The sequence below is a fragment of the Penicillium expansum genome (assembly GCF_000769745.1).
Source record: "Penicillium expansum strain MD-8 chromosome Unknown contig362, whole genome shotgun sequence".
Taxonomy (NCBI): domain Eukaryota; kingdom Fungi; phylum Ascomycota; class Eurotiomycetes; order Eurotiales; family Aspergillaceae; genus Penicillium; species Penicillium expansum.
In genome coordinates, this window is record NW_015971526.1 from 583,841 (window position 1) to 606,901 (window position 23,061).

Below are 23,061 nucleotides of genomic sequence, written 5' to 3' on the forward strand. Positions count from 1 at the left end.
AACACGTGCGGATGACTTTGGGATCTTTTTGTTATAGTAAAAAACTTTGCCATTTAGGTAAGTGCTTTTTGGATTTGATCGCCCTTTCATGCTTTTGTTTCGAATATTTAAGCCATGTATCTCTCCATTCATTTATGACTTGTGTTGCCTTGGATATATATGTATTGTACTGTAGGCAAGTGTGTAGTTTACCTAGACATCTTCGCATTGGAGCTTTTGTACAAAACCTACTAGCCCACAGCATTACATCGAGGTAAACCCGTTATTAGAAAATATAGACAGATCTAACATTCATATCATCATTCATGCTGTTAAATGCAGTGATTATCGAATGCGCTATCTAAATCAGACAAATGCCTCGGTTCATCTGACCAAAAGAAAGGAACTTAATCAAGTACAAGGGTTCTAGCAGCGCCGTTCCACGCCGCGATTACTCACACACAGGTACTTGACACCCTTGTATGGCTTGACGCTCTCGCCCAAGCCGCGACTGCGACGCTGGTCGATGTTGAGACTGTCCACTTTGATGCCAGAGGGAAGCCAGCCTCGCACGGAGAAGGATACCGCTGCCGAGTTGGGCATCAGGCTTGCATTGACCTGGGCTTTTGTTCTGCGCGTGGGGCGGGATGTAGATGATGGAGCGAAGAATGCGGGGAGGTGGGAGTTAGACTGGGATTGTGATTGGAGAGGGGGTGTGGGGGTGTGAGGTATCGAGGGATTGGGGGATGGGCTGGTAGCTGCAACGGGGTCTTCTTCCGCGTCTTCTGGGAGTAAAGCAGCAGAGCGGGAGGATTTCTTCGTTGACTTCTTCTTCTTCTTTTTGCGCTTGGAGGGGTCGGAGGAACGGGTTTTCTTTGATGTACTGGCGGATGCATCGTTGTAGGAGGTAGGCGCCTCGTAGTAGCCTTGAAGGAGGTTGGCATTGGCATCTTCGTCGGCATCCTCGACGCTGTCATCAAAGTCGTCATCAGCGGATGGATAGCCTGAGACACTACAGCGCAGTGTGGCAGTCCCAGTCAATGTTCCGGCATCCTTGCCGGTGGGAATCCGCCACTCGAGGAGCCCGCTTGAGGGTGTGAATTGAGCGTCACCACGGCTGGCCTGCATGTCCGTGATATGGCGGACAGACTTTGAGATTGGTACGCTAACAACGACCTCTTCAAGCGCCGGTGTGGAGCTTCCACTTCCGCTCCCACCTAGGAATGACGGCGTTGATGTGCCGGAGCCGCTTCGGGTAGCCCCAGGCCGCGAGGATGAGCTTTGGCCCGGGAAATTTGTGTTCAAAGTTAATCGGACCTCAAATTCGGAGCCAGATGGCCCGAGTGATTTGCGGATATCCACAATAGCAGGGAGGAATAGCTTTTCCATATGGCTTGGTGGCTCATCCTGGTCAGGATCTATGGGAAGGAGATCCACTTCATATCCAGCCAAGATAAACCGCCCATCGGGGGGTATGAAGCTGAGCTCGCCCGGCCGTTCCTTCCATCGAGCCAGTCGAACACATGGGTGAAAAACCGGTAGTTCGATCTTGCGCCCAAGAACATGCTGGCCACCCGGCGCTGATAACGATAGCAGTAGGTCCGGGACTCCTGATATCTTAGCAGTGAATGCAATGGTCCCGGATACCAATGCAGACAGCAGTCGTCCCGAAGGAGCCATAGTAACAGAGAGAGATTCAATGATATCGACATATAGCTCATTAGAGGTATGCCGTACACCGGGCCGTCGCCAAGGAATGGCGGGTCCTTGTGATGCACTGGCGGCGGCGAGAGATTGCTTGAGAGGATTGGTAGATCCTAGCGTTGGCGTAGATGTACTAAAACCCACGCGAACACATTAACGCCAAATACTATCGTTTTTTAGGCCAAGAGTTGCTCACCCAGGTACTCCGATTCCATTTAGTAACTTCCCCATCCACCCGGGAACCTCAACAACCTCCTGCAATGCATTGGGCTCGGTATTGCATACTGTTCCCCCATCACACATCTCATTAAAAAGCTGCGCGACAACATCGTAATTGGCCTGGATCTTAGTTGAGAGCAGTGGTGCTCCAACAAAGTCCTCTAGTACATCGATCACGCGATGCAGGAACTCCAATGCCAGAAGCGGCTCCGTGTCGACTTCGCTTATTGCGAGAAACAACAAATTTGACTCAACTGTTGAGAAGACAGTCACCGGCGGCGACGCGCTAGGAATGTACAGCAAGGAAGGGCGTGGTTCGGCATGGGCAAGGTAGAGGGGCAGGATGGCGGAGGCCGAGGGCGGGCGGGATCGATATACATGTTCGATGAGAGGGGCGCTAGGGAGGACGGGTTAGTGTGATTTTGCAAGCCGGCGCGGGATATCCCACTTTTGCTCGTCATATATGTAAACGGCATCAATCTCGCCGCTCATGGTGACAGTTGTCTGATGATGAGATTACTCTGCGGTCTCGGGGTAGATTGCATAGCTCTCGTGTTTTGCCGCCTATTCCCGCCTCCCGATAACTTTTTGGAGACAACAGACATCAACTCATAGTGACTGGGCTCTGGTGGTACAGTGCGCGTTTGTTTCTTGTTCTTGCTCCGAACAATGTTTAATACGCTCTACTCATTCTTCTCTTCTGATAAGCACACCATGGATACCCAGACGAAAGACGCCAAGCAGGCTCTGGCCGAGGACAAGTACGACGACTGTCTGTCCTGCAGAGTGACTGGTATGTTTTTATTTTTAGCCTTTGATCCGGGCATGTATTACCAGAATTATGTACTGACATTCTGTACCAGGATCTGCTGCTTTCATGGGCCTTGGAGTCTACAGCTACTACACTGGAATGGCCAATCTCCGGAAACAAGAGAAGGCCATCATGCAAGGCCCCACAAAATACAAGATGGGCTCGCGCAAGTTGGGGATTGCCTCGATCTCTGCAACATTAGTGGGAATGGGGCTGTGGCGGGCGTTTAACTGAGCATTGTACGTTAAACACATACTAAAGCATATGGGATGCGACAGAGGCCGGGGTCGAGCAGGCTAGGTGTTTGACAGTGAAGCGCAGGTTGGAAGCTTTGTAAGATATTGATTGTTATTTAGTTGCAAGCCAATGATAATTGCCACTCCGGGTATCGGGTATCACCACAGGCATATCCGTCTATATGCTAGATCACAAGGGGAGGGGTAAAAGTAAGAAAAAGAGACAAGAAGACATCAAAGAAACCCATGGAAGAGAAGAACGAAAAGAAAGAAAGCAAAAACCATATGCAAAATGTCCCTTCCTTGTTATGCACCCGAAAAGCACCTTCATACCCGAAATCTCAACCAGCCACTGTGTGACAATCAGAAGGGAATGGTCGTCACTTCGTCATCATATAATACTTTATCTAGGTCAAGCGCTAGGTAAAGCGGCCTCGTTTCCCACCTCCTGACGCATCTCGTCCGTTGTTAAGCCCTGACAGATCGAAGAAATCCGGAAAAGTGAATTTCCTCTTGGAACCAAGACTAGCGGGGGACTCCCGTGGAGAAAGGCGCGCATTTGATCGTGGGTGGTTGTTGTGACGATGGTGTGGTCGACTGTTGCGAGGCATCACTGAGACGCTCACAGGAGCGCCGTCCTGCATAGTCCCAGATGAGTTATCTGACGACTGCACATCCATGTCGAGCTCTTGACACTGAGGGTATGTAGGACCAGCAGAGAATGTGAAGACGGCAGGTGTGGCGAAAGAAGGTGTTTCGTGGAGTTGTGCGGGAGGAGGAGGAGGAGGAGTGATCGATTCTGGCTTGGATGTGGGTGCGGGCGCGGAAGTGGGGGTCTGACGAGCAATTGTTTCGGGTGCAGGTTTCTCTTTGCGGGCAGTAGCCGGAGTGGCACTTCTGTCACGCTTGTCGGCCTCAGCATCTTCATCGCTGCTTTGCGATCCAGTCCCGTCACATTTTTCGGTTGCCCATTGTCGAACCTTCCACCCCTCTCCGTCTCCGAGACCGAGGTTCTCACGGTCAAGGAAGTGGAGCAGATCCTCTATCGCATCCTGGTATCCTGTTGCCCTTGCCTGGGCTTGTTCACATACTGCATTCTTGTACAGGTTTGTGACAGACAGAGCCGCCGCCTTGAATTGCTGGAGGAGTTGCTCCGGAGGTTGCGGGCGGGGTGTCGAGCTCGGAAGAGAGGTGTTGAGGGACCTCATGGAGTCCATGGCAGGGCACAACTTCAGGGCCCTGTTGGGCAATGGGTTTGAGGACGAAGGTGTTTGTGTTGACAACTTCTTATGCCGTGCGTCGTTCCTCAGAGGACAAATGGCGATAGCGAAGAGCTTGGAAGCGGTAAACGAGAGCAGTAGGAATCAGAGGGACTGCAACAAGAAAGAAGGAAAGAGCTACCGCAGACAGGATCAGATATATATCTGGGTAGTTGTTCACCTAGCTGTGCAACAATAAGCACTAAGATGTGTCAACGGAGGAACTTTCAATTTCAAGGTTGTTGCAGATGACCGCCCTGGCCCGGTAACGAGAAGCCCACTTTCCGGCGGAATAACAATATTCCATACCGCAGGCCCTACCGAAAGGCGGTATCTTCATTTGCCATCAACGCGCTTTGAATACCCTCAATAATCCTGGTTTAGAATTGTTCGATAGCATTGAATCTATGGGATCCCCATTGATGACTTGCTCCAACTTTTGACTTTACTGGTCTATATTAAGACAATACCCCTGGCTTCTTCACCACTGCGACCGCAGTTAGTTCTTTCTTTCTGCACTACGCGATCCGACTAGTCGCGAGCTTCCGATATTCTTTGTTGCAAGCTGAAAGACGTGTTTAAACAACGAACGTACCTGCAATCTGTTCACCAAAGATAAAACATGGCTCCTGCCCTCGCGTCTGATCCGGTCTCGCAGGCTGATACTCCCATGACTGATACAAATGACGACACGGTCCCTTTCGTGCCTGTGGATAGTGTCGACGCGCAAATGACGGTATGTGGCATTGTTCCTATGAGCTTGTCTAGAACAGACCGTTGCATGCCTTTCTCAAATGATTCCCTTGTTTCAAGCTCATACTAATTTTCTTTCGGAATCTAGAGCCGCCAAAACACCCCAGATTACACGGTATCGATACCCTTGGTCTACAACACCTTGTCTAGAGAGGGAAGGTTGCTAATTATTTGAGAAGGACTCTGACACAAATCCCAACACCACTGCAAGCAGCGTTGCGGGCGACGCGGCGGCCGATGGACGTAGGCGCAGATCTGAGGCCAACCACCTCAGAAAAAGCATCCTAGGCAAGAAGCATGGCCGCCTCGATAATACGAAGGTATGGGTGATAAAATAAGATTGCTGAGGACCCCTTTGCTGATACATGTTGTTTCGCAGGAGGATGACTCGATTCGCCGATTCCGATACCTTCTTGGTCTCACTGACCTGTTTCGCCACTTCATCGAGACGAATCCAAACCCTGAGATCAAGCAGATTATGGCGGAAATCGACCGACAAAATGCTGAGAGTGAGGAAAAGGCCCGCAAAGGCTCTAAGCGCTCTGGGGGTGCTGGTAGCGAGCGGCGCCGCAGGACCGAACAAGAAGAAGATGCAGAGCTGCTACAAGATGAGAAGCAGGGCGGCGATAGCACCACCGTCTTCCGAGAGTCGCCAGCCTTCATCCACGGTGAGCTACGTGATTACCAAGTTGCAGGCTTGAATTGGCTCGTTTCGCTACACGAGAACGGTATCTCCGGTATCCTGGCCGATGAGATGGGTCTTGGTAAGACCTTGCAGACGATCTCATTCCTAGGCTATCTACGTTACATCCGTGATATTAATGGGCCTCATTTGGTCGTCGTGCCGAAGTCAACCTTGGACAACTGGAAGCGAGAGTTTGCGAGGTGGACCCCGGACATCGATGTCCTGGTGCTCCAAGGTAACAAAGAAGAACGCCAACAGTTGATCAATGAGCGCTTAGTCGAAGAGGAGTTTGATGTTTGCATCACCAGTTATGAAATGATCCTCCGCGAGAAGTCGCACCTCAAAAAATTTGCCTGGGAATACATCATTATCGACGAGGCCCATCGGATCAAAAACGAAGAATCATCGTTGTCGCAAATCATCCGTCTTTTCAACTCCCGCAATCGGTTGTTGATTACTGGTACTCCGCTGCAAAACAATCTGCATGAACTGTGGGCTTTGCTCAACTTCCTTCTCCCAGATGTCTTCGGCGATTCCGAGGCATTTGACCAGTGGTTCTCAAACCAGGATTCCGATCAAGAAACTGTGGTGCAGCAACTCCACCGTGTTCTCCGCCCTTTCTTGCTTCGACGTGTTAAGAGTGATGTCGAGAAAAGTTTGCTGCCGAAGAAGGAACTAAATCTCTATGTTCCAATGTCTGAAATGCAACGGAGGTGGTACCAGAAAATTCTAGAGAAAGATATTGACGCTGTCAACGGCGCCGCCGGGAAGCGCGAGTCCAAGACTCGCCTGTTGAACATTGTCATGCAACTGCGGAAGTGTTGCAACCATCCCTACCTGTTCGAGGGAGCTGAACCAGGTCCTCCGTATACGACCGACGAACATCTTGTTTTCAACTCGGGAAAGATGGTCATTCTGGACAAACTTTTGAAGCGCATGCAAGCAGATGGTAGTCGCGTGCTTATCTTCTCTCAGATGAGTCGTGTACTGGATATTCTGGAAGATTACTGTTGTTTCCGAGACTACAACTACTGCCGTATTGATGGTACCACGGCACACGAGGACCGCATTGCTGCTATTGATGACTACAACAAACCCGGATCCGACAAATTCGTTTTCCTTCTTACCACCAGAGCGGGTGGTCTGGGTATCAACTTGACCTCGGCCGATATCGTCGTTCTCTTCGACAGTGACTGGAACCCGCAGGCTGATTTGCAGGCCATGGACCGAGCTCACCGCATTGGCCAAACGAAACAGGTCAAAGTTTTCCGTTTTATCACAGAGAACGCTATTGAAGAGAAGGTTTTGGAACGAGCTGCTCAGAAACTGCGCTTGGATCAGCTTGTCATTCAACAAGGTCGTTCCGGACAACAGGCTGGCAAAGCATCTTCGAAGGATGATCTCCTTGGCATGATTCAACACGGTGCTGCTGACGTCTTCAACACCAAGGGTGGAGAGGGACGCGAGATATCCGAAGATGAAGATATCGAGACTATCCTGCGTAAAGGTGAAGAACGAACCGCAGAGCTCAGCAAAAAGTACGAGACCCTCGGCATTGATGACTTGCAGAAGTTCTCCTCTGAGAGTGCATATGAATGGAACGGCAAAGATTTCACCGAGCGGAAGAAGGATATTGGCATCAGTTGGATCAACCCAGCCAAGCGTGAGCGCAAAGAACAATTCTATTCCATCGACAAATACTACCGCCAAGCCTTGGCCACTGGAGGCCGAACTGCCGATACAAAGCCCAAGGTTCCACGTGCTCCTAAACAAATCACTGTCCATGACTGGCAATTCTTCCCTCCTGGTCTCCATGAGCTCCAAGAGAAGGAGACGGCCTATTTCCACAAGGAGATTGGTTACAAGGCTCAATTGCCTGAAGGCCCCGAAGAGGAGCTCAGTGAACGAGAGGCTGAGCGGGACCTTGAACAACAGGAGATTGATAACTCTGTCCCGCTTACCGAGGAAGAGCAAGCCGAGAAAGCTCGTATGTCAGAAGAAGGCTTTGCAACCTGGAATCGACGTGATTTCCAGCAATTTATCAACGGATCTGCCAAGTTTGGTCGCACCGACTACAAGGGTATTGCTACTGAGGTGGACAGCAAGGAGCCCAATGAGATTAAGGAATATGCCGAAGTCTTCTGGCGCCGGTACACCGAGATCCAGGACTATCCTAAGTACCTCCGAGTCATCGATCAGGGCGAGGAGAAGGTGCGGAAGATAGATCACCAGCGGAAGATGCTCCGCAAGAAGTTGGAGATGTACCGCGTGCCACTTCAGCAGCTCAAGATCAACTACACCGTGTCCACCACCAACAAAAAGGTTTACACCGAGGATGAGGACCGATTCTTGTTGATCATGCTGGACAAGTATGGAGTCGAGGGTGAGAACTTGTACGAAAACATCCGTGAAGAGATTCGTGAATCGCCTCTGTTCCGATTCGATTTCTTCATGCTCAGTCGCACGCCCGTGGAAATTGGTCGCCGCTGCACTACTCTGCTGAACACCGTCGCGAAGGAATTCGAGCCCAGTGAGGGCAAAAGCCGCGGTCGCGATCGTGAGGAGGAGGAAGAGGTGGAAGAAGCGCCACCTGCCAAGAAGAAGGCTAAGAACGGAACTGTTGTAAGTTTTGTCCGATCGATCACCTATCAGTTTGTTTCTAACTCCTGTTTTTTTAGCCGGCCAAACAGGTCAAGGCCACCAAGGGTGGTAGCAAGACTGCCTCTGCCGCAAGTTCCCGGGCTCCCAGTGCTGCTGCAACTAAGTCTAAGAGTCGCAAGAGGTAATCATGTGGATTTGATGGTCCACGGGGTGTGTACGTTCCCAGTTTGCTAAGGTTGTTATTGGTGATTCGGGTATCAGGGGGCGGTTTTATCGGGATCGGCGCAGATAATCTTTTAATGTACTTTTGTAATTGAAATAGAGTTACTTGTCTTACGTCTAAAGGCTTATCGTATGCTCCCTGTACATTCCCTGTATCATCCCTGCACATTCAAAAATCCCCCCCCTCTGACCGGAGTCCGCATCACCGTGCAGATCGGACACCACCTGCCGCCATCACGCTGAAACAACACTAACCCTAAGTCATCTGCAATGACGGAATACAGGTTTCTAGATTTGCCTCCATAAATCTGGCAAATGACTAGCCTGCGCGCTAGGCATCGCAATATTTAAAAGCCATGACGACGCTTGTTTCAAACACCCCTCAGTTCATTGCATGACAATATTCTAGCATAAGTACTTAGGGACACCCCGCGCTCTAGCCATCCATCCTCAAACTTCTCAAACCAAACCTGGCCCACCCCCACCATGACGTCTAGAATCAAACTCATCGCAAACCCGCACTACAAGAAGTCCGGCACGAAGTCGTACTTGCACGCCATGCGCAAGTATCGCTTCACGCCAACCAAGGACGGCCCATATTTCCTTGGCACCACAATGGTACAAAGTGGTCGACAGTTCACTGATAAGCCCGTGGGAGGCCGTGCTCGGTTGCATCAGGTGCTGCAAAAGAAGGACGTTGCTAGCGATGAGGTCGGGCAAGTGGGTGCCCACGATGTGCAGAATGACTCGATGTATCTTGCAGAAGTTGCTATTGGCACACCTGCGCAGACGCTCAGTTTGGACTTCGATACTGGGTCTGCTGATCTATGGGTAGGCAAACGTCTTTTATGTTTTTGCACCATTTGATGCGGCGGTGGTTAAAAGTATCTAGGTCTGGTCCACGGAGTTGCCGTCTAAGACTTTGTCGGAGAACAAGAATCACACAATCTTTGATCCGACCAAGTCGAGCACGTTCAAAGAGAAAGATGGCTCTACGTGGCAGATCAAGTATGGTGATGGCTCTTCTGCATCTGGCACGGTCGGCAACGATAATGTCAACATCGGCGGGCTGGTTGTCAAAGGCCAGGCTGTTGAGGTCGCTGACAGATTGTCCGACCAATTTGCACAAGGTGCTGGTGATGGTCTGCTGGGACTTGCCTTTGGTAATATCAATACTGTCAAGCCCCAGGCCGTGAGCACGCCTGTGGAGAGTATGATCTCGCAATCCGACATCCCGAAGTCGGCTGAGCTCTTCACTGCAAAGTTGGGGTCATGGAGAGACTCCGATGAGCCGGATAAGGGTGAGTCGTTCTATACGTTTGGTTATATTGATCAGGACACGGTGAAGGCCTCTGAGGCAGAGATCTCCTACACGCCCATCGATAACAGTCAGGGGTTCTGGCTGTTCGATTCTGCATCAGCGACGGTGAACGGAAAATCGGTTTCTCGGGCCGGCAACCAAGCTATTGCTGATACAGGGACTACTTTGGCGTTGGTGGACGATGAGACTTGTCAGGCCATTTATGATGCTATCCCCGGGGCAGAGTATGACAATGACAGCCAAGGATGGATCTTTCCATCGAACACACTGGCTGATAAGTTGCCTGTTATATCTTTTGCTGTTGGGGACAAGCAGTTTGTTGTGCAGAAGGAAGATCTAGGGTTTGCTGAGGCTAAGTCTGGTTATGTCTATGGAGGTATCCAAAGTCGTGGTAGTATGACCATGGACATTCTGGGTGATACCTTCTTGAAGGGCATTTATGCAGTGAGTGATACATTTTTTGGGAATTCACAGCCACACAAGCTAATCCGATGGTTAGGTCTTCGATGTCGGCAATCTTCGCTTTGGTGCTGTGCAGCGAAAGGAGCTGCATCAGAATCTCTCCGTGCCTTCTGAATCTAGCTAGGCATATCCATCATGTAATATCGGGCTGTCCAGCTCGCTTGTGATATACACTTCAACATTCCGAATGGTTATTTACAAGAATAGTCGGCCGCTTATCCGGCCTTGTGATGTCTTTTTTGAACGTCTTTTTGAATGTCTTTTCTACGTATAACCAGGGATCAGACTACATAATGCACTTGCCGCTTTATAAACAGACAAGAAACTTGCTACAAACCACTAACAGAAAAAGCGATCCCAGTAACTACCAAGTGAAAAGCGCCTTCATATGCATATTCAAATCATAACATCACAGGTCTGCCCATTTGATGACGGGCTTGATAACCTGTAGGAAGTAAGTACATCTGTCAGCTTGGCTCATTGAAATATTGACTTGGAGCACCTACACTTCCAGAGTGCAAATCTGCCATGGCTTGCTCAAAGTCGCTCGGGGCATATATCTTCGCAAGTTTATCGACCGGGAATTTCCCTTGCTTGTATAGATCAATCAGTTGTGGCACAATCTGGACGACGAAAATTAGTGACGACTCAAGCGATTTTTAGAAAAAGGAACTCACCACAGCAGGATTCGCGCAGCCCTCAATCACACCAACAACACGTTTGCAAGCCATCATGAGTGCCAAAGGATCTATATTGAGGGATGAGCCAGCACGAGCCACACCCACAATAGCTAGGGTACCTTCATGACCTAGAGCTTTGACGGCAGCCTCGAGCAGAGGAACTACACCCGTGGTGTCGAGAATACAGTCAACACCATCCGGGAATATATCCAACAGTCCCTGCGCAAGATCTGATACACTCTTCGTGTTCAACGTATGCGATGCACCAAGCGACTTCGCCAGCTCAAGCTTCGCATCAACAATATCCACCGCGATAATGGTTTCGACTCCCTGAGACCGGGCAGCCAACATAGCTGCCAACCCAACAGCGCCCATGCCAAGAACAGCAAAGCGACTCGTCGGTGTCGGCTTGAGAACATTGAAGACGGTGCCAGCTCCAGTGAGATATCCACAGCCAAGCGGAGCAAGGACCGCCATGTCTTCGACCGTAATTCCAGACCGCGAAGGAGACTTCACAACCGACCGCTCGTCAACCACAGCCAGCTTGCTCATGGAGGACTGACCGAAGAACTGGCCGCGAATAGGACCCTTTCCACCTGGGAAAGAGATGGGTGACTCGGCAGCAGTGAGACCTCGAGCACCGGCAAAGTTAATGGGAGTCATCTGACCGCAGAATCCATTTCGGCCTTTGCTGCAGGGATTGCATGTTTCTTCGTGGCAGGAGCTGAAGCTTAGGAAGACAAGGTCGCCTTCTTGGAGGGACTTGTCTTTGACACCACTGCCGACGCGGCGGACGATTCCGGCACCCTCGTGACCTAGTACGGCGGGATAATCACCGATAGGGATTGCACCCTGTTGGACAACGATGTCCTAAGGGTATCTTGTTAGTCTCGTTTATTTGGAGGAAGCTCATTGCCGAATGGATGATACATACTGTGTGGCAAAGGCCAGTGTATTTCATTTCAACCAAGACTTCACTCGCTCGAACTTCATCAAGAACAACATCTTGAAGAACAAACGGAGCTCCTGGTTTCTCAACCACGAATGCCGTGGTTGGTATTTGTTTTTCTGGGATCATCATGGGGGTGGCTCGATCGATATGCGACAAGGATCTTCCTATGGAGTAATAGATATCTACTGAGTACTCAGGTCAAATATAAGTTAGGGTTGAAGGGAACTGACTTCTTAAGGGCATCTGGATCTCAAAGAGAGCCCCTTCGGGTCTTCCCCCACAGACCCCCCGGTTTGTTCCCCACAGATCTCCACAACCCGACCTCGGCGTCGAGTTTCGGTATATCTCAACTGGATACGAGTTCTGTTGTAATATGCCTAGTTCTTTGTTTCAAACTCTGATTTTACTTTGATTAGAAATCAATGAAACATCGTTATCTAGGTGGCCTCAGATGAGGAGATTCCCCCCTCAAGATGCGGTGTGAGATTAACCCTAATTCGGAACAGTCGAGAACAAAGAACTTCAAATCAAAAACTCCAATTATGTGCTATTGTACAGATATGCAGTGTAAATGCTAGAATACATAGTTATTACAGTCAGATTACCACATTTTCTCCTTTCCCGTGTTCTTTCCCGTGCTCTTTTCCTTCTTGAGGACCTCGCCCACAGTCATGGGTGTTCGCAGGAACTTCTCCATCAGCAGCGCAGCGGCGACACTCACATTCAGACTGTCGATGCGGGCAGGATCAGATTGAACGCCCAAGATGGAACTCTGTCGGGCGCCTGGAATACTGATGATGGCATCTGCATGCGACTTGATATGCGAGCTCAATCCAGTAGCCTCACTGCCCATCATTATAACACTAGGCGCAGTAGTGCTGGGTAGTTTGGCCCCACTTTGATCGCCATCGGCCGAGATGTGGTCCAAATGCACGGAGCCGGGAGTTGGTGCATCTGCAGCATAGAATCGCCACCCATTCTGCTGGGAACGCTGAATGAAATCAACTTCATTTTTCACGTGAAGGATAGGCATATTCTCTGCTGCACCAGCAGAACATTTGATCGTGATAGGAGACAATGGTGCAGAGTTGCGACCAGCTAGAACAATTGCATCGACACCCAGGAAATAGGATGAGCGGATAATGGCGCCCATATTACCGGTATCGACCACTCCATCCAATAGCAAGACAATGGGGTATCGATGGGGTTGTTCGGTTTCGTGCGGGGGCGGGGAAGGATGATGGATCCGGATACGATCATCCGTGCCATTTACCGCAGCTTCTTCCCGGGTTTGGGGCGCAAGCTCCGTCCGGAAATACTCTTCGGATATAGATGGAACAGCCTGGAGGCCACGCACAGGCAATTTTGGCAAAGGTGATGCCTCTAAAATGCACCCGTTGTGAGGTCGCCCAGCACTCATCTTGTCCATAAGTCGATCCCACCCTGCAAATGCCATCTTTACTGCAATGTTCTTTGACAGTGCCAGCTTGCGGATTGTGACCTTTGCCGCACTGAGCTCTTCCTCCGTGCTCTGGTAGATATAAAGCTTGTATAGTTGACGCCGACTGCAGCGCAATGCCGCCTCCACGGCACTAGTGCCGTAAACGAACTCAGATGCCGGTGTAGTGTAGGGGATTGTGTCCGGCACTTTCACGTTGTCCTTCACCCGCTCTGGCATGCTGTTCGTGATCCGGTGAGCCCTAGGTCTTGCTGGCTCCTTCTCCCGTGGTTCATCCATTGAAGGCCTTCCGCGTCCCGATTGTGTGAATGGATTATCTTGTGTTCGCGATTGGAATCGGGATTGGAATCGGGATTGATGTTCACGAGGGAGTCCTCGGAAATCACCAGAACGAATGAACTCATCCTCATCGAACTCGAACTTCTCTTCTTTTCGGCTTTGTCGTGGGAATGGGGAGTTGTCATTCCATGGCGATTGTCGGCGGTCATAGTCTTTACGACCTACACCGTCTGATGTCCAGGCTTTTTTTGCTCCGTATTCGCGCTCACGCTGGCCGTAGTTTCGTTGAACACCAGAGTTGAATCCTGATCTCTCATACTTGTCTTCTCCATACTGTCGTGCCCCATATGTTCGACGGTCATTGGAGTTGGATTGGTCTGATCTTCCGTACTGTTGTCGCGCTCCGTTTGTTTGACCGTCCTTCAAATTGGATTCACCCGACTTCTCGTATTGTCGCGATCTGTATTTCCCCTCGTATTGCCCCTCGTATTGTCGCTCGCGCTTAGGAAAGCGAGATTCGTTGCCGCGACGATTATCTCTGTCCACGGTCTGAGACCTGCGAATACCCTCCCCAATTGCTGAATTTAAAGATGCATGCCGAATAGCCAAGACTGTAGAATTCGAGGAGCTGATAACTCTTGAAATACCATTCAAGCCCGTTCTTGAGATAGTACTGAGCATTGTGACGAACTCCCGGTCTTCGCTGATCATCCAGTTCCGCCACATTGGAGAACTTCGTTATCGAACTGCGCAATAGGTTTCCGCCCGCCACCGTGCTTATCGTTATCGGGTCCAACGCGCAACCGCCATGGACGTGGACGCGATCTCTGTATGCCATTCGGTCTTGACTTCGACTTTCTTCTTCAATCCTCATTCCCATTCCTTCATTCTGTCATTTCTTTCTTTATCCATTCAACCCCATCTTCCCTTTGAGCATCCAGTCAACTCAAAGTTTGCTTGGTTGTCCATTGGGATCTTCAATCCTATCATCATTCAATACCCATTTCACTGCTTAGTTTCAGTTCACTTGACTCCCCCAAACCTCATTTGTAGGAGCCGCATGTGCGGTTCCTACGGCTCCATCTTTATTTTCTGATTTCTCATCTGATCAGAAAATCATCATGTCTCAATCTAGAGACAGTTCTCCAGCCTCTGACGACCCAGATGCAATAGCAGCGCAATTGTTAGCGCAGTTCCAGAGTGCATCCTCTCGCATGACTCCCGCCATCGCAACAAAGGGCTCTGAAAATGCCCTTCAGTCAGTGCAACAGATCACTGGAAACTCAGAAGAAACACCAATATCTTTTGAGATCGTCGTCCCAGTGGTTAACAACTCTGAGGACTATGAGTATTTGCCCGGTCACTTTGAGGTTCATCACATTCTTGCAGTCGATATGCATGAGCCGAAGCTCATTGTGAGGCTCAGAAGTGGTGAACGTGAGACTGTAAGTGAACACAATCAATCAATCGATCTCAAGCTCCGTTCAACTGACCATGACCTTCATTAGATGACCATCAAGAAACTGAAAAGCCTCGAGAACGGGCCGGAGGCTTTGCGTGAATTCAACCGTGACTCACAGAGCCCTGATCCCCTGGCAATGGATGATGAGCCCATTTCACATCTCATTTACTCAGGTGGAGATGGTCCTGGAGACTATGATTCAGATATGGATTGGGGAATAGCACGAAGGCGCCAACGACGTGGGCCCCAAATCTCATACGATCACTTCTTCCGCACTGGCGACGAGGATGATGATGACGACTATCAAAGCCGCCGTGAAGACAGCAGCGTGGACATCGAAGACTCAGAGGAGTCCAGCAATGAGGATGAAGATGATCCTCCAACCAAACGCCGCCACCTCAGAAGAGGTGTACAGAAGGGCCGAAAGCAACGCACTCGCGAATGGTCTGAACAGTCTTCCGCCTCCGATACAGGCAAACGAGCATCGTCCCGCCTGCGAAACACTCGTCGACGCAACATGAAAGAGCGCCTTGAAGATGACAAATATTCCGAGCCCGAGGCTGAGAAACCCAAGCAACAAAAGTTCTCAGGCGCGCGGGAGCAATTCCGTGAACTGCCACATGACAATGAGTTCAGACAGTGCCACTCCCAGTCCTGTGCCCAATGCGGCTACGGAGACCATGACCTTGAAAAAGGGTCTTTGGTCTTCTGCCAAGGTTGTACTGTCGCATACCATCAAGGTTGTCTTGGCGATCGAAGTAGCCGAAAGCACTTGGTCACCAAGGTTGACGAAGGGGATTTCATTCTTCAATGCAGTCAGTGTTTGGGAATCAAGCACCAAGAGCATGACATGAGGCCTCATTTGGGCCACTGTGCTGTGTGCAGAGACGAAGGACCCATGTCGCAACCCTTGCGGGAGACCCTTTCTTCCCAGACTGAGCAACAATTGCGGGAAGCCAATGATGGCATCGATCCGATTACGCACGTGGATATGTCCCGTGTCAACAATATTGACAATGTCCTCATCAGATGCCTTGGTGGCAGTCAGAGCTGCAAGCGAGCTTTCCATCTTCACCATCTCCCCAACATAACTGAGAATAATCGTGCCGATATTGATCCTGATTACTGGCAATGCAACGAATGCTCTGAATCTCCCTCTGGAAAAACCCCAATTCAAGCCATCGTTGCCTGGAGACCGAAGAATGCCGATGTCAAAGTCGTCCCGCACTTGGTTGAAATGACCCCGGAGATCGACAAAGAATATCTTATCAAGTGGAATAAGATGTCCTTCTTCCGTGTCACCTGGTTGACTGGAGACTGGGTCTGGTCCAGGGCTGCTGCCGTCCAGATGAAAGCGTTCCTCAAATCAGACAGATCTACCAATCCCATCATGAGAACAGCCGAGGCTGTCCCCGAAGACAATCTGCGAGTGGACATTATCTTTGATGTGGAATATCATAGCGAGCCCGAATCCCCAGAGGATCGAGCAAACACCGAGATGGTTAAGCGGGCATATGTCAAGTACAAAGGGTTGCCCTATGAGGATTCAGTCTGGGAAGAACCCCCAAGTCAGACTGACACAGCTTGTTGGGAGGATTTCCGAACTGCTCTTCTCGACAGGGTGCTTCGAGAGGATATTCACCCCCCGAGGCCGAAAGAACTTCAACGCCGTCTCAGAGATGTCCGCAGAGAAGAGTTTGACAACAGCCTTATTCTGACTGCTCAGCCTGCGTTGGTAACCGGTGGTAAACTCATGGATTATCAGATGGATGGCGTGAACTGGCTGCTTTACATGTTCTTCCAGCAAAAGAGCGCTATTCTTGCTGACGATATGGGCCTTGGAAAGACAATCCAGGTCATCACATTTTTCTCGGCATTGATCGAAAAGCTAGACTGTTTCCCGTTCTTGGTCGTTGTTCCGAACGCGACTGTGCCAAATTGGCGCAGAGAGATCAAGAGTTGGTCACCAGATGTTCGGGTTGTCACTTATTATGGCAGTGCTTTGGCTCGCGAAATGGCCAGGGAACACGAGATGTTTCACAAGAATGGCACTCTGTGCTGCCATGTGGTCATTGCTTCGTACGAAAGCATGACTGACGATGGGGGTAAGCGGGTTCTGTCCAGTGTCAATTGGGCCGGCTTGGTCGTTGATGAAGGTCAGCGCCTCAAGAATGACAAGTCCCAACTCTATGAGCGGCTCCGTCGCATGAAATTCGGTTTCAAGCTGCTGCTCACTGGTACGCCCCTTCAAAACAACATCAGGGAACTCTTTAATCTGGTTCAGTTCATCGACCCAGCTTACAATGCCGAGGAATTGGAGGCTCAATACGGAGGAGCCCTCGACAAGGAAGCCATTCGCGAGCTCCACGACATGATTCGACCATGTCTCTTGCGTCGAACCAAGGCAGAGGTTCTGCCGTTCCTCCCCCCGATGGTACAAATTATCATTCCGATTTCGATGTCCGTTGTGCAGAAGAAGCTGTACAAATCAATCCTTAAAAAGAACCCGCAGCTCATCAAGGCTATTTGCAAGAAGCAAACCGGGCAGTTGAAGAAAGCAGAGCGCCACAATCTGAACAATATCCTCATGCAACTGCGGAAGTGTCTTTGCCACCCGTTCATTTACAACCGGGACATTGAAGAGCAAACCGCAGATCCCCAGCTTTCCCATCAGCGCTTGGTCGAAGCATCCGGAAAACTTCAGTTGTTGAACTTGATGCTGCCTCGACTTCGAGAGCGTGGACACCGCGTTCTCATCTTCAGCCAATTTTTAGAGAATCTCAACATTGTTGAAGACTTCCTCACTGGAATGGGCCTCCAGTACTGTCGCCTGGATGGAAATTTGTCCTCACGAGAGAAACAGCAACAGATCGACCAGTTCAACGCGCCGAATTCCCCAGTTTTCGCCTTCTTGCTTTCGACGCGGTCGGGTGGTGTTGGTATCAACCTCGCCACTGCCGACACAGTCATCATCATGGACCCGGATTTCAACCCAAAGCAAGATATGCAGGCGTTGTCGCGTGCCCATCGAATCGGGCAAAAGAACACAGTTCTTGTGTTCCATCTGGTAGTGCGTGCGTCAGTGGAGGAAAAAATCATGCAGAAAGGTAAAACCAAGATGGCGCTTGATCACGTACTTATTGATCGCATCGAGGCCGATGAAGATGAAGAAGACCTGGAGTCAATCCTCAAGCACGGTGCTCAGGCTCTTTTCAATGATGATGACTCGGCAGACATCACGTACGATACCCCCTCCATTGACAAGCTGTTGGACCGTAGCCAGGCTGAGCAGGCCGAGCAAGTGGCCAACGAGGGAAGTTCGAACCAGAATGAGCAGGGGCAGTTTAATTTCGCCCGTGTGTGGCAGAAGGATCAAGGTAGCCTTGAAGAAGTGACTGAGACCGAGGACACCCCTGTGGATGTTACAGCGTGGGAGAAGATTCTGCAGGAGCGTGAGCGTGAGGCACTGGAGGAAGCTAACCGTCAAGCTGAAGGTCTGGGACGTGGTAAAAGAAAGCGTGGTGCGCCCCGCTACAATACCATCATCGACGGGGTCGACGACGATGAGAACCCTAGTCCCATCCGACAACCGCCTACCAAGATGCGCAAGGCGGCAGCCGATAATGACTATGAGTTCCAGCAGCCAGATGGAGATGAGACTGAGACTGGGTCGGAACACGAAGCTGAGCCCCTGCACACTGTGGATGGTGGAGTTATGCCAATGGGCACAGCGTTTGATGGGGACAAGACAGAGTCAGACCCTGCAGCCACAATGGGTATTGTAAAGGATGTCGCTGTTGGCCCTAATGTGTATGCTGAACAGCGAGGTAAGAACTAACCCATTCCAATCCCATGCGCATTTCCATTACTGCTTTCTTTATTTGGTTTTAAAATCGACCCTATCGTTTCGTATTGCGTGCATAAAAACACATTTTGGTCTTAGAAAACACATTTTGGTTAACATACATGATTCCACAGCAGCCCGCATGTTCCGCCGCGTTCAATCCCCACCTCCGGTGACGCCAATGGGCACCAACGGCACCCAAGATACTTTCCCGCCTTGCGTGGCATGCCAACAACATCACATCCCTGGACGTTGCCCACTCCACCACGCCGGTGTCGAGTTCTGTGGCCTATGTGGTCTGGCGCACTGGGGAGTTCGCCGGACCTGTCCCCATATGCAGTCAGGCGTGCAGGTCACCCGCATGCTGGAGGCGCTAGAGAAGAGCACAGAAGCCCCATCCCTCGTCTTGAGCGCTAAGAAATACCTTCAGGGTATTCTCAAATCGGTTGCGCGGACCGCCCGAGATGAGCGGAAGAAGGCCTCGCTTTCCGCTCAGGCGGGGCCTCAGGTTCAGCTCACCTCTACCTCAGTTGGCGGGGTGAGCTGTGCCAATGTCATTGATTTAACAGAAGGAAGTGCTGAGTCGTAGGACTCAATTCGAATTTATCCTGCCGCTGCCCTAGCATGGGCATCTTTTTGATCACTTTGTGATCACTGTCTGAGATGAGCTCCGGTTTCTCTCTTTCACTTCTTTTTATTTTTGTTTTTTGTTTTTGTTTATGCACATTGTCGGCGTACAAATTCGCATTGGGGGAGCTCGGTGTTTTGTCTTTTGAAGAGAAGAAAAAACTGGAAAAAAAAGGAGGGAAACCTCAAAAGACCAAAAATAAATCAAAAAGGGGGGCGTTCTGGGCATTGTGAGCGAAAGATACCCAACTTTGTTTTGTTATTTTGTTAGATTGAGAAAGAATATTCAATCTGAAGTTGCATGATTATAATATTGCATGTTATAGCATCAGTAAGTTCATCATGTTATAGATAATATGATAGGGTTACAGAAAGGTAGAGAGATCTAGGGTTATAAATCCTTTCTAACCAGTTGTTTAGATTCATCTCTTGTTCTGTGAACTTTGAGCAATCACTTTACTATTTACTAACTATACAGTATCCTAAATGCAGGTAACACGACCAGAAAGCAATCCAAATTAAGCAAACGTCTGCAGTTGAAGAAGCTGCGAAACAATCCTCCAGCAAGAACCTCACTATGCAATCCGAGAGGATTGTTAGTGGTGCCATGACTAGCAACAAACCAATATTTAAAAAAATAAAGGTGGGCGTACAGACATCTTTCTTCTTCATCACTCTACACATCCCCATTCCCTACCTTAATCATTCAAGTAACTTCATCAAACTGGGTTCACTGCATGGATCCCCCCAAAGGACATCATCAGCGAACGCATCGCCCTGAGCAGGCGTTCGCAGAGATGAAGCAAGACCCTATTGCTACACCGCAGGCGATGCCCAAGACCACACAGGAGTTCAAGGAACCTGTCATCTCGGGAAGGATCCTTCACCCTCGAACAGGAGATGCCCCAGTCAAGACACCAGATGATGATCATGAACAAGGTTAGTATACCAAACTGTAGAATAGCTATTGCCTCGATGAAAAGTGGACACATTAACAGCTATTTGATGATGTAGCAAAAGATTCCTTGATCAAGATTGACAAACCTGGTCCTGATATGGCAACTCGTTTTGAAGACCAGAAGGTCGCTACTGGTGTCAATCGGAAACAATCCTCCGAGGATACCGATATTCCCTTGGCCCCTAAAATCAATCCCACTGGGCCATCCATCAAGGTTGAGAGACCCGATCCTGATCTCGCAGCTAGCATTATCAAACAGGATGCCGCTACTGATGTGAAAGAAGATCCATCTTGCGAAGATACTGAGATGCCATTGGCCCCCAAAATCGATTCTACTGAGCCATCCATCAAGGCTGAGAAACCTGATCCTGATTTGGCAGCTGACCTTGAAGACCAAAAGGCAACTACTAGTGTTAAACATGATCCACCTTGCGAGGAGGATACTAAGATGCTTTTTGCTTCCAAGCTCGATCCAACTGAGCCATCGGTCAAGGTTGAGAAGGTTGATCCTGATTTAGCAGCTAGCATTGGGGAACGGAATTCCGCTACCGGTGTCAAGCAAGAGCCATCTTGTGAGGATGCTAAGATGCCATTGGCCCCCAAACTCGACCCAAATGAGCTGACGGCCAATGTTGACCACTCTGACTCGAAATGCAGTCTCAGCCCCTTCGATTCCAAAGATCTTTTGGAAGAGAAATGCACTCCGAGCTCCCTTGATGTTTCAGACATAAAGCCACAAGGCCAGCTCTGCCTATTATGCTTCAAGCAATGGGGGGGAAACTGAAGCGTGGCGAGAGTCTGCCGGATTGTCAGAATATCCATAGAAACTCTTCCCGCTGTGGCCAGTGTGTCCGAAGTCATTCCACATGGTTGCTAGTAAGAATACACTGGTCTCAACAACTATACCTCAGTTAACTTGCTGCTAGCTCCCATCCAATCTGACAAGAGACCTATTACAACTAAAGCATGAGATGAACAGTGCCTTGAATGTGGGTGAGGCCATCGAAGAAAAGAAACGCTTCTACGATGCATACCAAAATGTTTCCGGGGAAATAAGTCAACCATCCGCGGGGCCCAGCACATCATCCCTACAATCCTGCTCGCAGAATACAGAGAGAATGTTGTACTTTCGAAATCAATGCCAAAAGAACGCAGACAGCCTCAAGTTGAGAAAGCGAGAATACTACCGGAAGAACGCAGACAGAATCAAGTCGAGACGCCGAGAATACCAACGGAAGAACGCAGACAGAATCAGCTCGAGAAACCGAGAATACCAACAGAAGAACGCAGACAGAATCAGCTCGAGAAACCGAGAATACTACCGGAAGAACGCAGACAGAATCAAGTTGAGAAAGCGAGAATACCAACGGAAGAACGCAGACAGAATCAAGTTGAGAAAGCGAGAATACCAACGGAAGAACGCAGACACCCTTAAGTCGAGAACCCAAGAATACCAACGAAAGAACGCAGACAGAATCAGCTCGAGAAACCGAGAATACTACCGGAAGAACGCAGACAGAATCAAGTTGAGAAAGCGAGAATACCAACGGAAGAACGCAGACAGAATCAAGTTGAGAAAGCGAGAATACCAACGGAAGAACGCAGACACCCTTAAGTCGAGAACCCAAGAATACCAACGAAAGAACGCAGACAGAATCAGCTCGAGAAACCGAGAATACTACCGGAAGAACGCAGACAGAATCAAGTCGAGACGCCGAGAATACCAACGGAAGAACGCAGACAGAATCAGCTCGAGAAACCGAGAATACTACCGGAAGAACGCAGATAGCCTCAAGTCGAGATACCGAGAATACCGCCGGAAGAACAAAGAGAGAATTAACCTCAGACAAGAACGGGGACACAAGACGAAAGAAGATCTGCCAATACAAGAATTTAAGGCCCAGCCCAAGGAAGAGGTCCGGCTCAAGGAAGAGTTCCAGCTCAAGGAAGAGTTCCAGCTCAAGGAAGAGTTCCAGCTCAAGGAAGAGTTCCAGCTCAAGGAAGAGTTCCAGCTCAAGGAAGAGTTCCAGCTCAAGGAAGAGTTCCAGCTCAAGGAAGAGTTCCAGCTCAAGGAAGAGTTCCAGCTCAAGGAAGAGTTCCAGCTCAAGGAAGAGTTCCAGCTCAAGGAAGAGTTCCAGCTCAAGGAAGAGTTCCAGCTCAAGGAAGAGTTCCAGCTCAAGGAAGAGTTCCAGCTCAAGGAAGAGTTCCAGCTCAAGGAAGAGTTCCAGCTCAAGGAAGAGTTCCAGCTCAAGGAAGAGTTCCAGCTCAAGGAAGAGTTCCAGCTCAAGGAAGAGTTCCAGCTCAAGGAAGAGTTCCAGCTCAAGGAAGAGTTCCAGCTCAAGGAAGAGTTCCAGCTCAAGGAAGAGTTCCAGCTCAAGGAAGAAGTCTAGCTGTCAACTTCCTAGGATGAACTGAAGGAAAGAAGCATACCATGGGCCAAGGTCGCCAGGATAACCTTTGCAGAACCGCAGTTAACAAATTTTGTCATTTCATTTGTTTTGGTTTCTATGGAAGGTGTTTATTTGGCTTGGAATTTACGCTACATTTG

The 23,061-nt window shown here is 49.7% G+C and overlaps 9 protein-coding genes across 9 annotated transcripts; 5 read left to right on the top strand and 4 right to left on the bottom strand.

Annotated features, from left to right (window-relative positions):
* Window positions 1-405: 405 nt before the first annotated feature.
* On the bottom strand, window positions 406-2,394 carry PEX2_105130 (putative AP-3 adaptor complex subunit mu; the record flags this gene model as incomplete). Its single annotated transcript, XM_016747781.1, has 3 exons — window positions 406-1,816; window positions 1,880-2,299; window positions 2,351-2,394. The coding sequence occupies 3 exons, from the start codon at window positions 2,392-2,394 to the stop codon at window positions 406-408; spliced, it is 1,875 nt and encodes a 624-aa protein (XP_016593268.1).
* A 222-nt stretch (window positions 2,395-2,616) lies between these two features.
* PEX2_105140 (uncharacterized protein) lies at window positions 2,617-2,947 on the top strand (the record flags this gene model as incomplete). Its single annotated transcript, XM_016747782.1, has 2 exons — window positions 2,617-2,695; window positions 2,766-2,947. 2 exons carry the CDS (start codon window positions 2,617-2,619, stop codon window positions 2,945-2,947), a joined length of 261 nt encoding a protein of 86 aa, XP_016593269.1.
* A 421-nt stretch (window positions 2,948-3,368) lies between these two features.
* On the bottom strand, window positions 3,369-4,166 carry PEX2_105150 (uncharacterized protein; the record flags this gene model as incomplete). Its single annotated transcript, XM_016747783.1, has 1 exon — window positions 3,369-4,166. The coding sequence occupies one exon, from the start codon at window positions 4,164-4,166 to the stop codon at window positions 3,369-3,371; it is 798 nt and encodes a 265-aa protein (XP_016593270.1).
* A 664-nt stretch (window positions 4,167-4,830) lies between these two features.
* Window positions 4,831-10,376, top strand: PEX2_105160 (uncharacterized protein; the record flags this gene model as incomplete). The annotated part of the gene is made up of 7 exons (XM_016747784.1): window positions 4,831-4,944; window positions 5,141-5,281; window positions 5,341-8,268; window positions 8,325-8,428; window positions 8,892-9,300; window positions 9,362-10,234; window positions 10,290-10,376. The coding sequence occupies 7 exons, from the start codon at window positions 4,831-4,833 to the stop codon at window positions 10,374-10,376; spliced, it is 4,656 nt and encodes a 1,551-aa protein (XP_016593271.1).
* A 285-nt stretch (window positions 10,377-10,661) lies between these two features.
* Window positions 10,662-12,010, bottom strand: PEX2_105170 (NAD(P)-dependent alcohol dehydrogenase; the record flags this gene model as incomplete). Its single annotated transcript, XM_016747785.1, has 4 exons — window positions 10,662-10,697; window positions 10,759-10,875; window positions 10,930-11,802; window positions 11,867-12,010. The coding sequence occupies 4 exons, from the start codon at window positions 12,008-12,010 to the stop codon at window positions 10,662-10,664; spliced, it is 1,170 nt and encodes a 389-aa protein (XP_016593272.1).
* A 475-nt stretch (window positions 12,011-12,485) lies between these two features.
* Window positions 12,486-14,348, bottom strand: PEX2_105180 (RNA methyltransferase, TrmH family; the record flags this gene model as incomplete). Its single annotated transcript, XM_016747786.1, has 1 exon — window positions 12,486-14,348. The coding sequence occupies one exon, from the start codon at window positions 14,346-14,348 to the stop codon at window positions 12,486-12,488; it is 1,863 nt and encodes a 620-aa protein (XP_016593273.1).
* Window positions 14,349-14,743: 395 nt separating this feature from the next.
* PEX2_105190 (uncharacterized protein) lies at window positions 14,744-19,517 on the top strand (the record flags this gene model as incomplete). The annotated part of the gene is made up of 3 exons (XM_016747787.1): window positions 14,744-15,067; window positions 15,131-18,911; window positions 19,063-19,517. The coding sequence occupies 3 exons, from the start codon at window positions 14,744-14,746 to the stop codon at window positions 19,515-19,517; spliced, it is 4,560 nt and encodes a 1,519-aa protein (XP_016593274.1).
* Window positions 19,518-20,292: 775 nt separating this feature from the next.
* PEX2_105200 (uncharacterized protein) lies at window positions 20,293-21,297 on the top strand (the record flags this gene model as incomplete). Its single annotated transcript, XM_016747788.1, has 2 exons — window positions 20,293-20,494; window positions 20,570-21,297. The coding sequence occupies 2 exons, from the start codon at window positions 20,293-20,295 to the stop codon at window positions 21,295-21,297; spliced, it is 930 nt and encodes a 309-aa protein (XP_016593275.1).
* A 187-nt stretch (window positions 21,298-21,484) lies between these two features.
* PEX2_105210 (uncharacterized protein) lies at window positions 21,485-22,903 on the top strand (the record flags this gene model as incomplete). The annotated part of the gene is made up of 1 exon (XM_016747789.1): window positions 21,485-22,903. One exon carries the CDS (start codon window positions 21,485-21,487, stop codon window positions 22,901-22,903), a length of 1,419 nt encoding a protein of 472 aa, XP_016593276.1.
* Window positions 22,904-23,061: the final 158 nt, after the last annotated feature.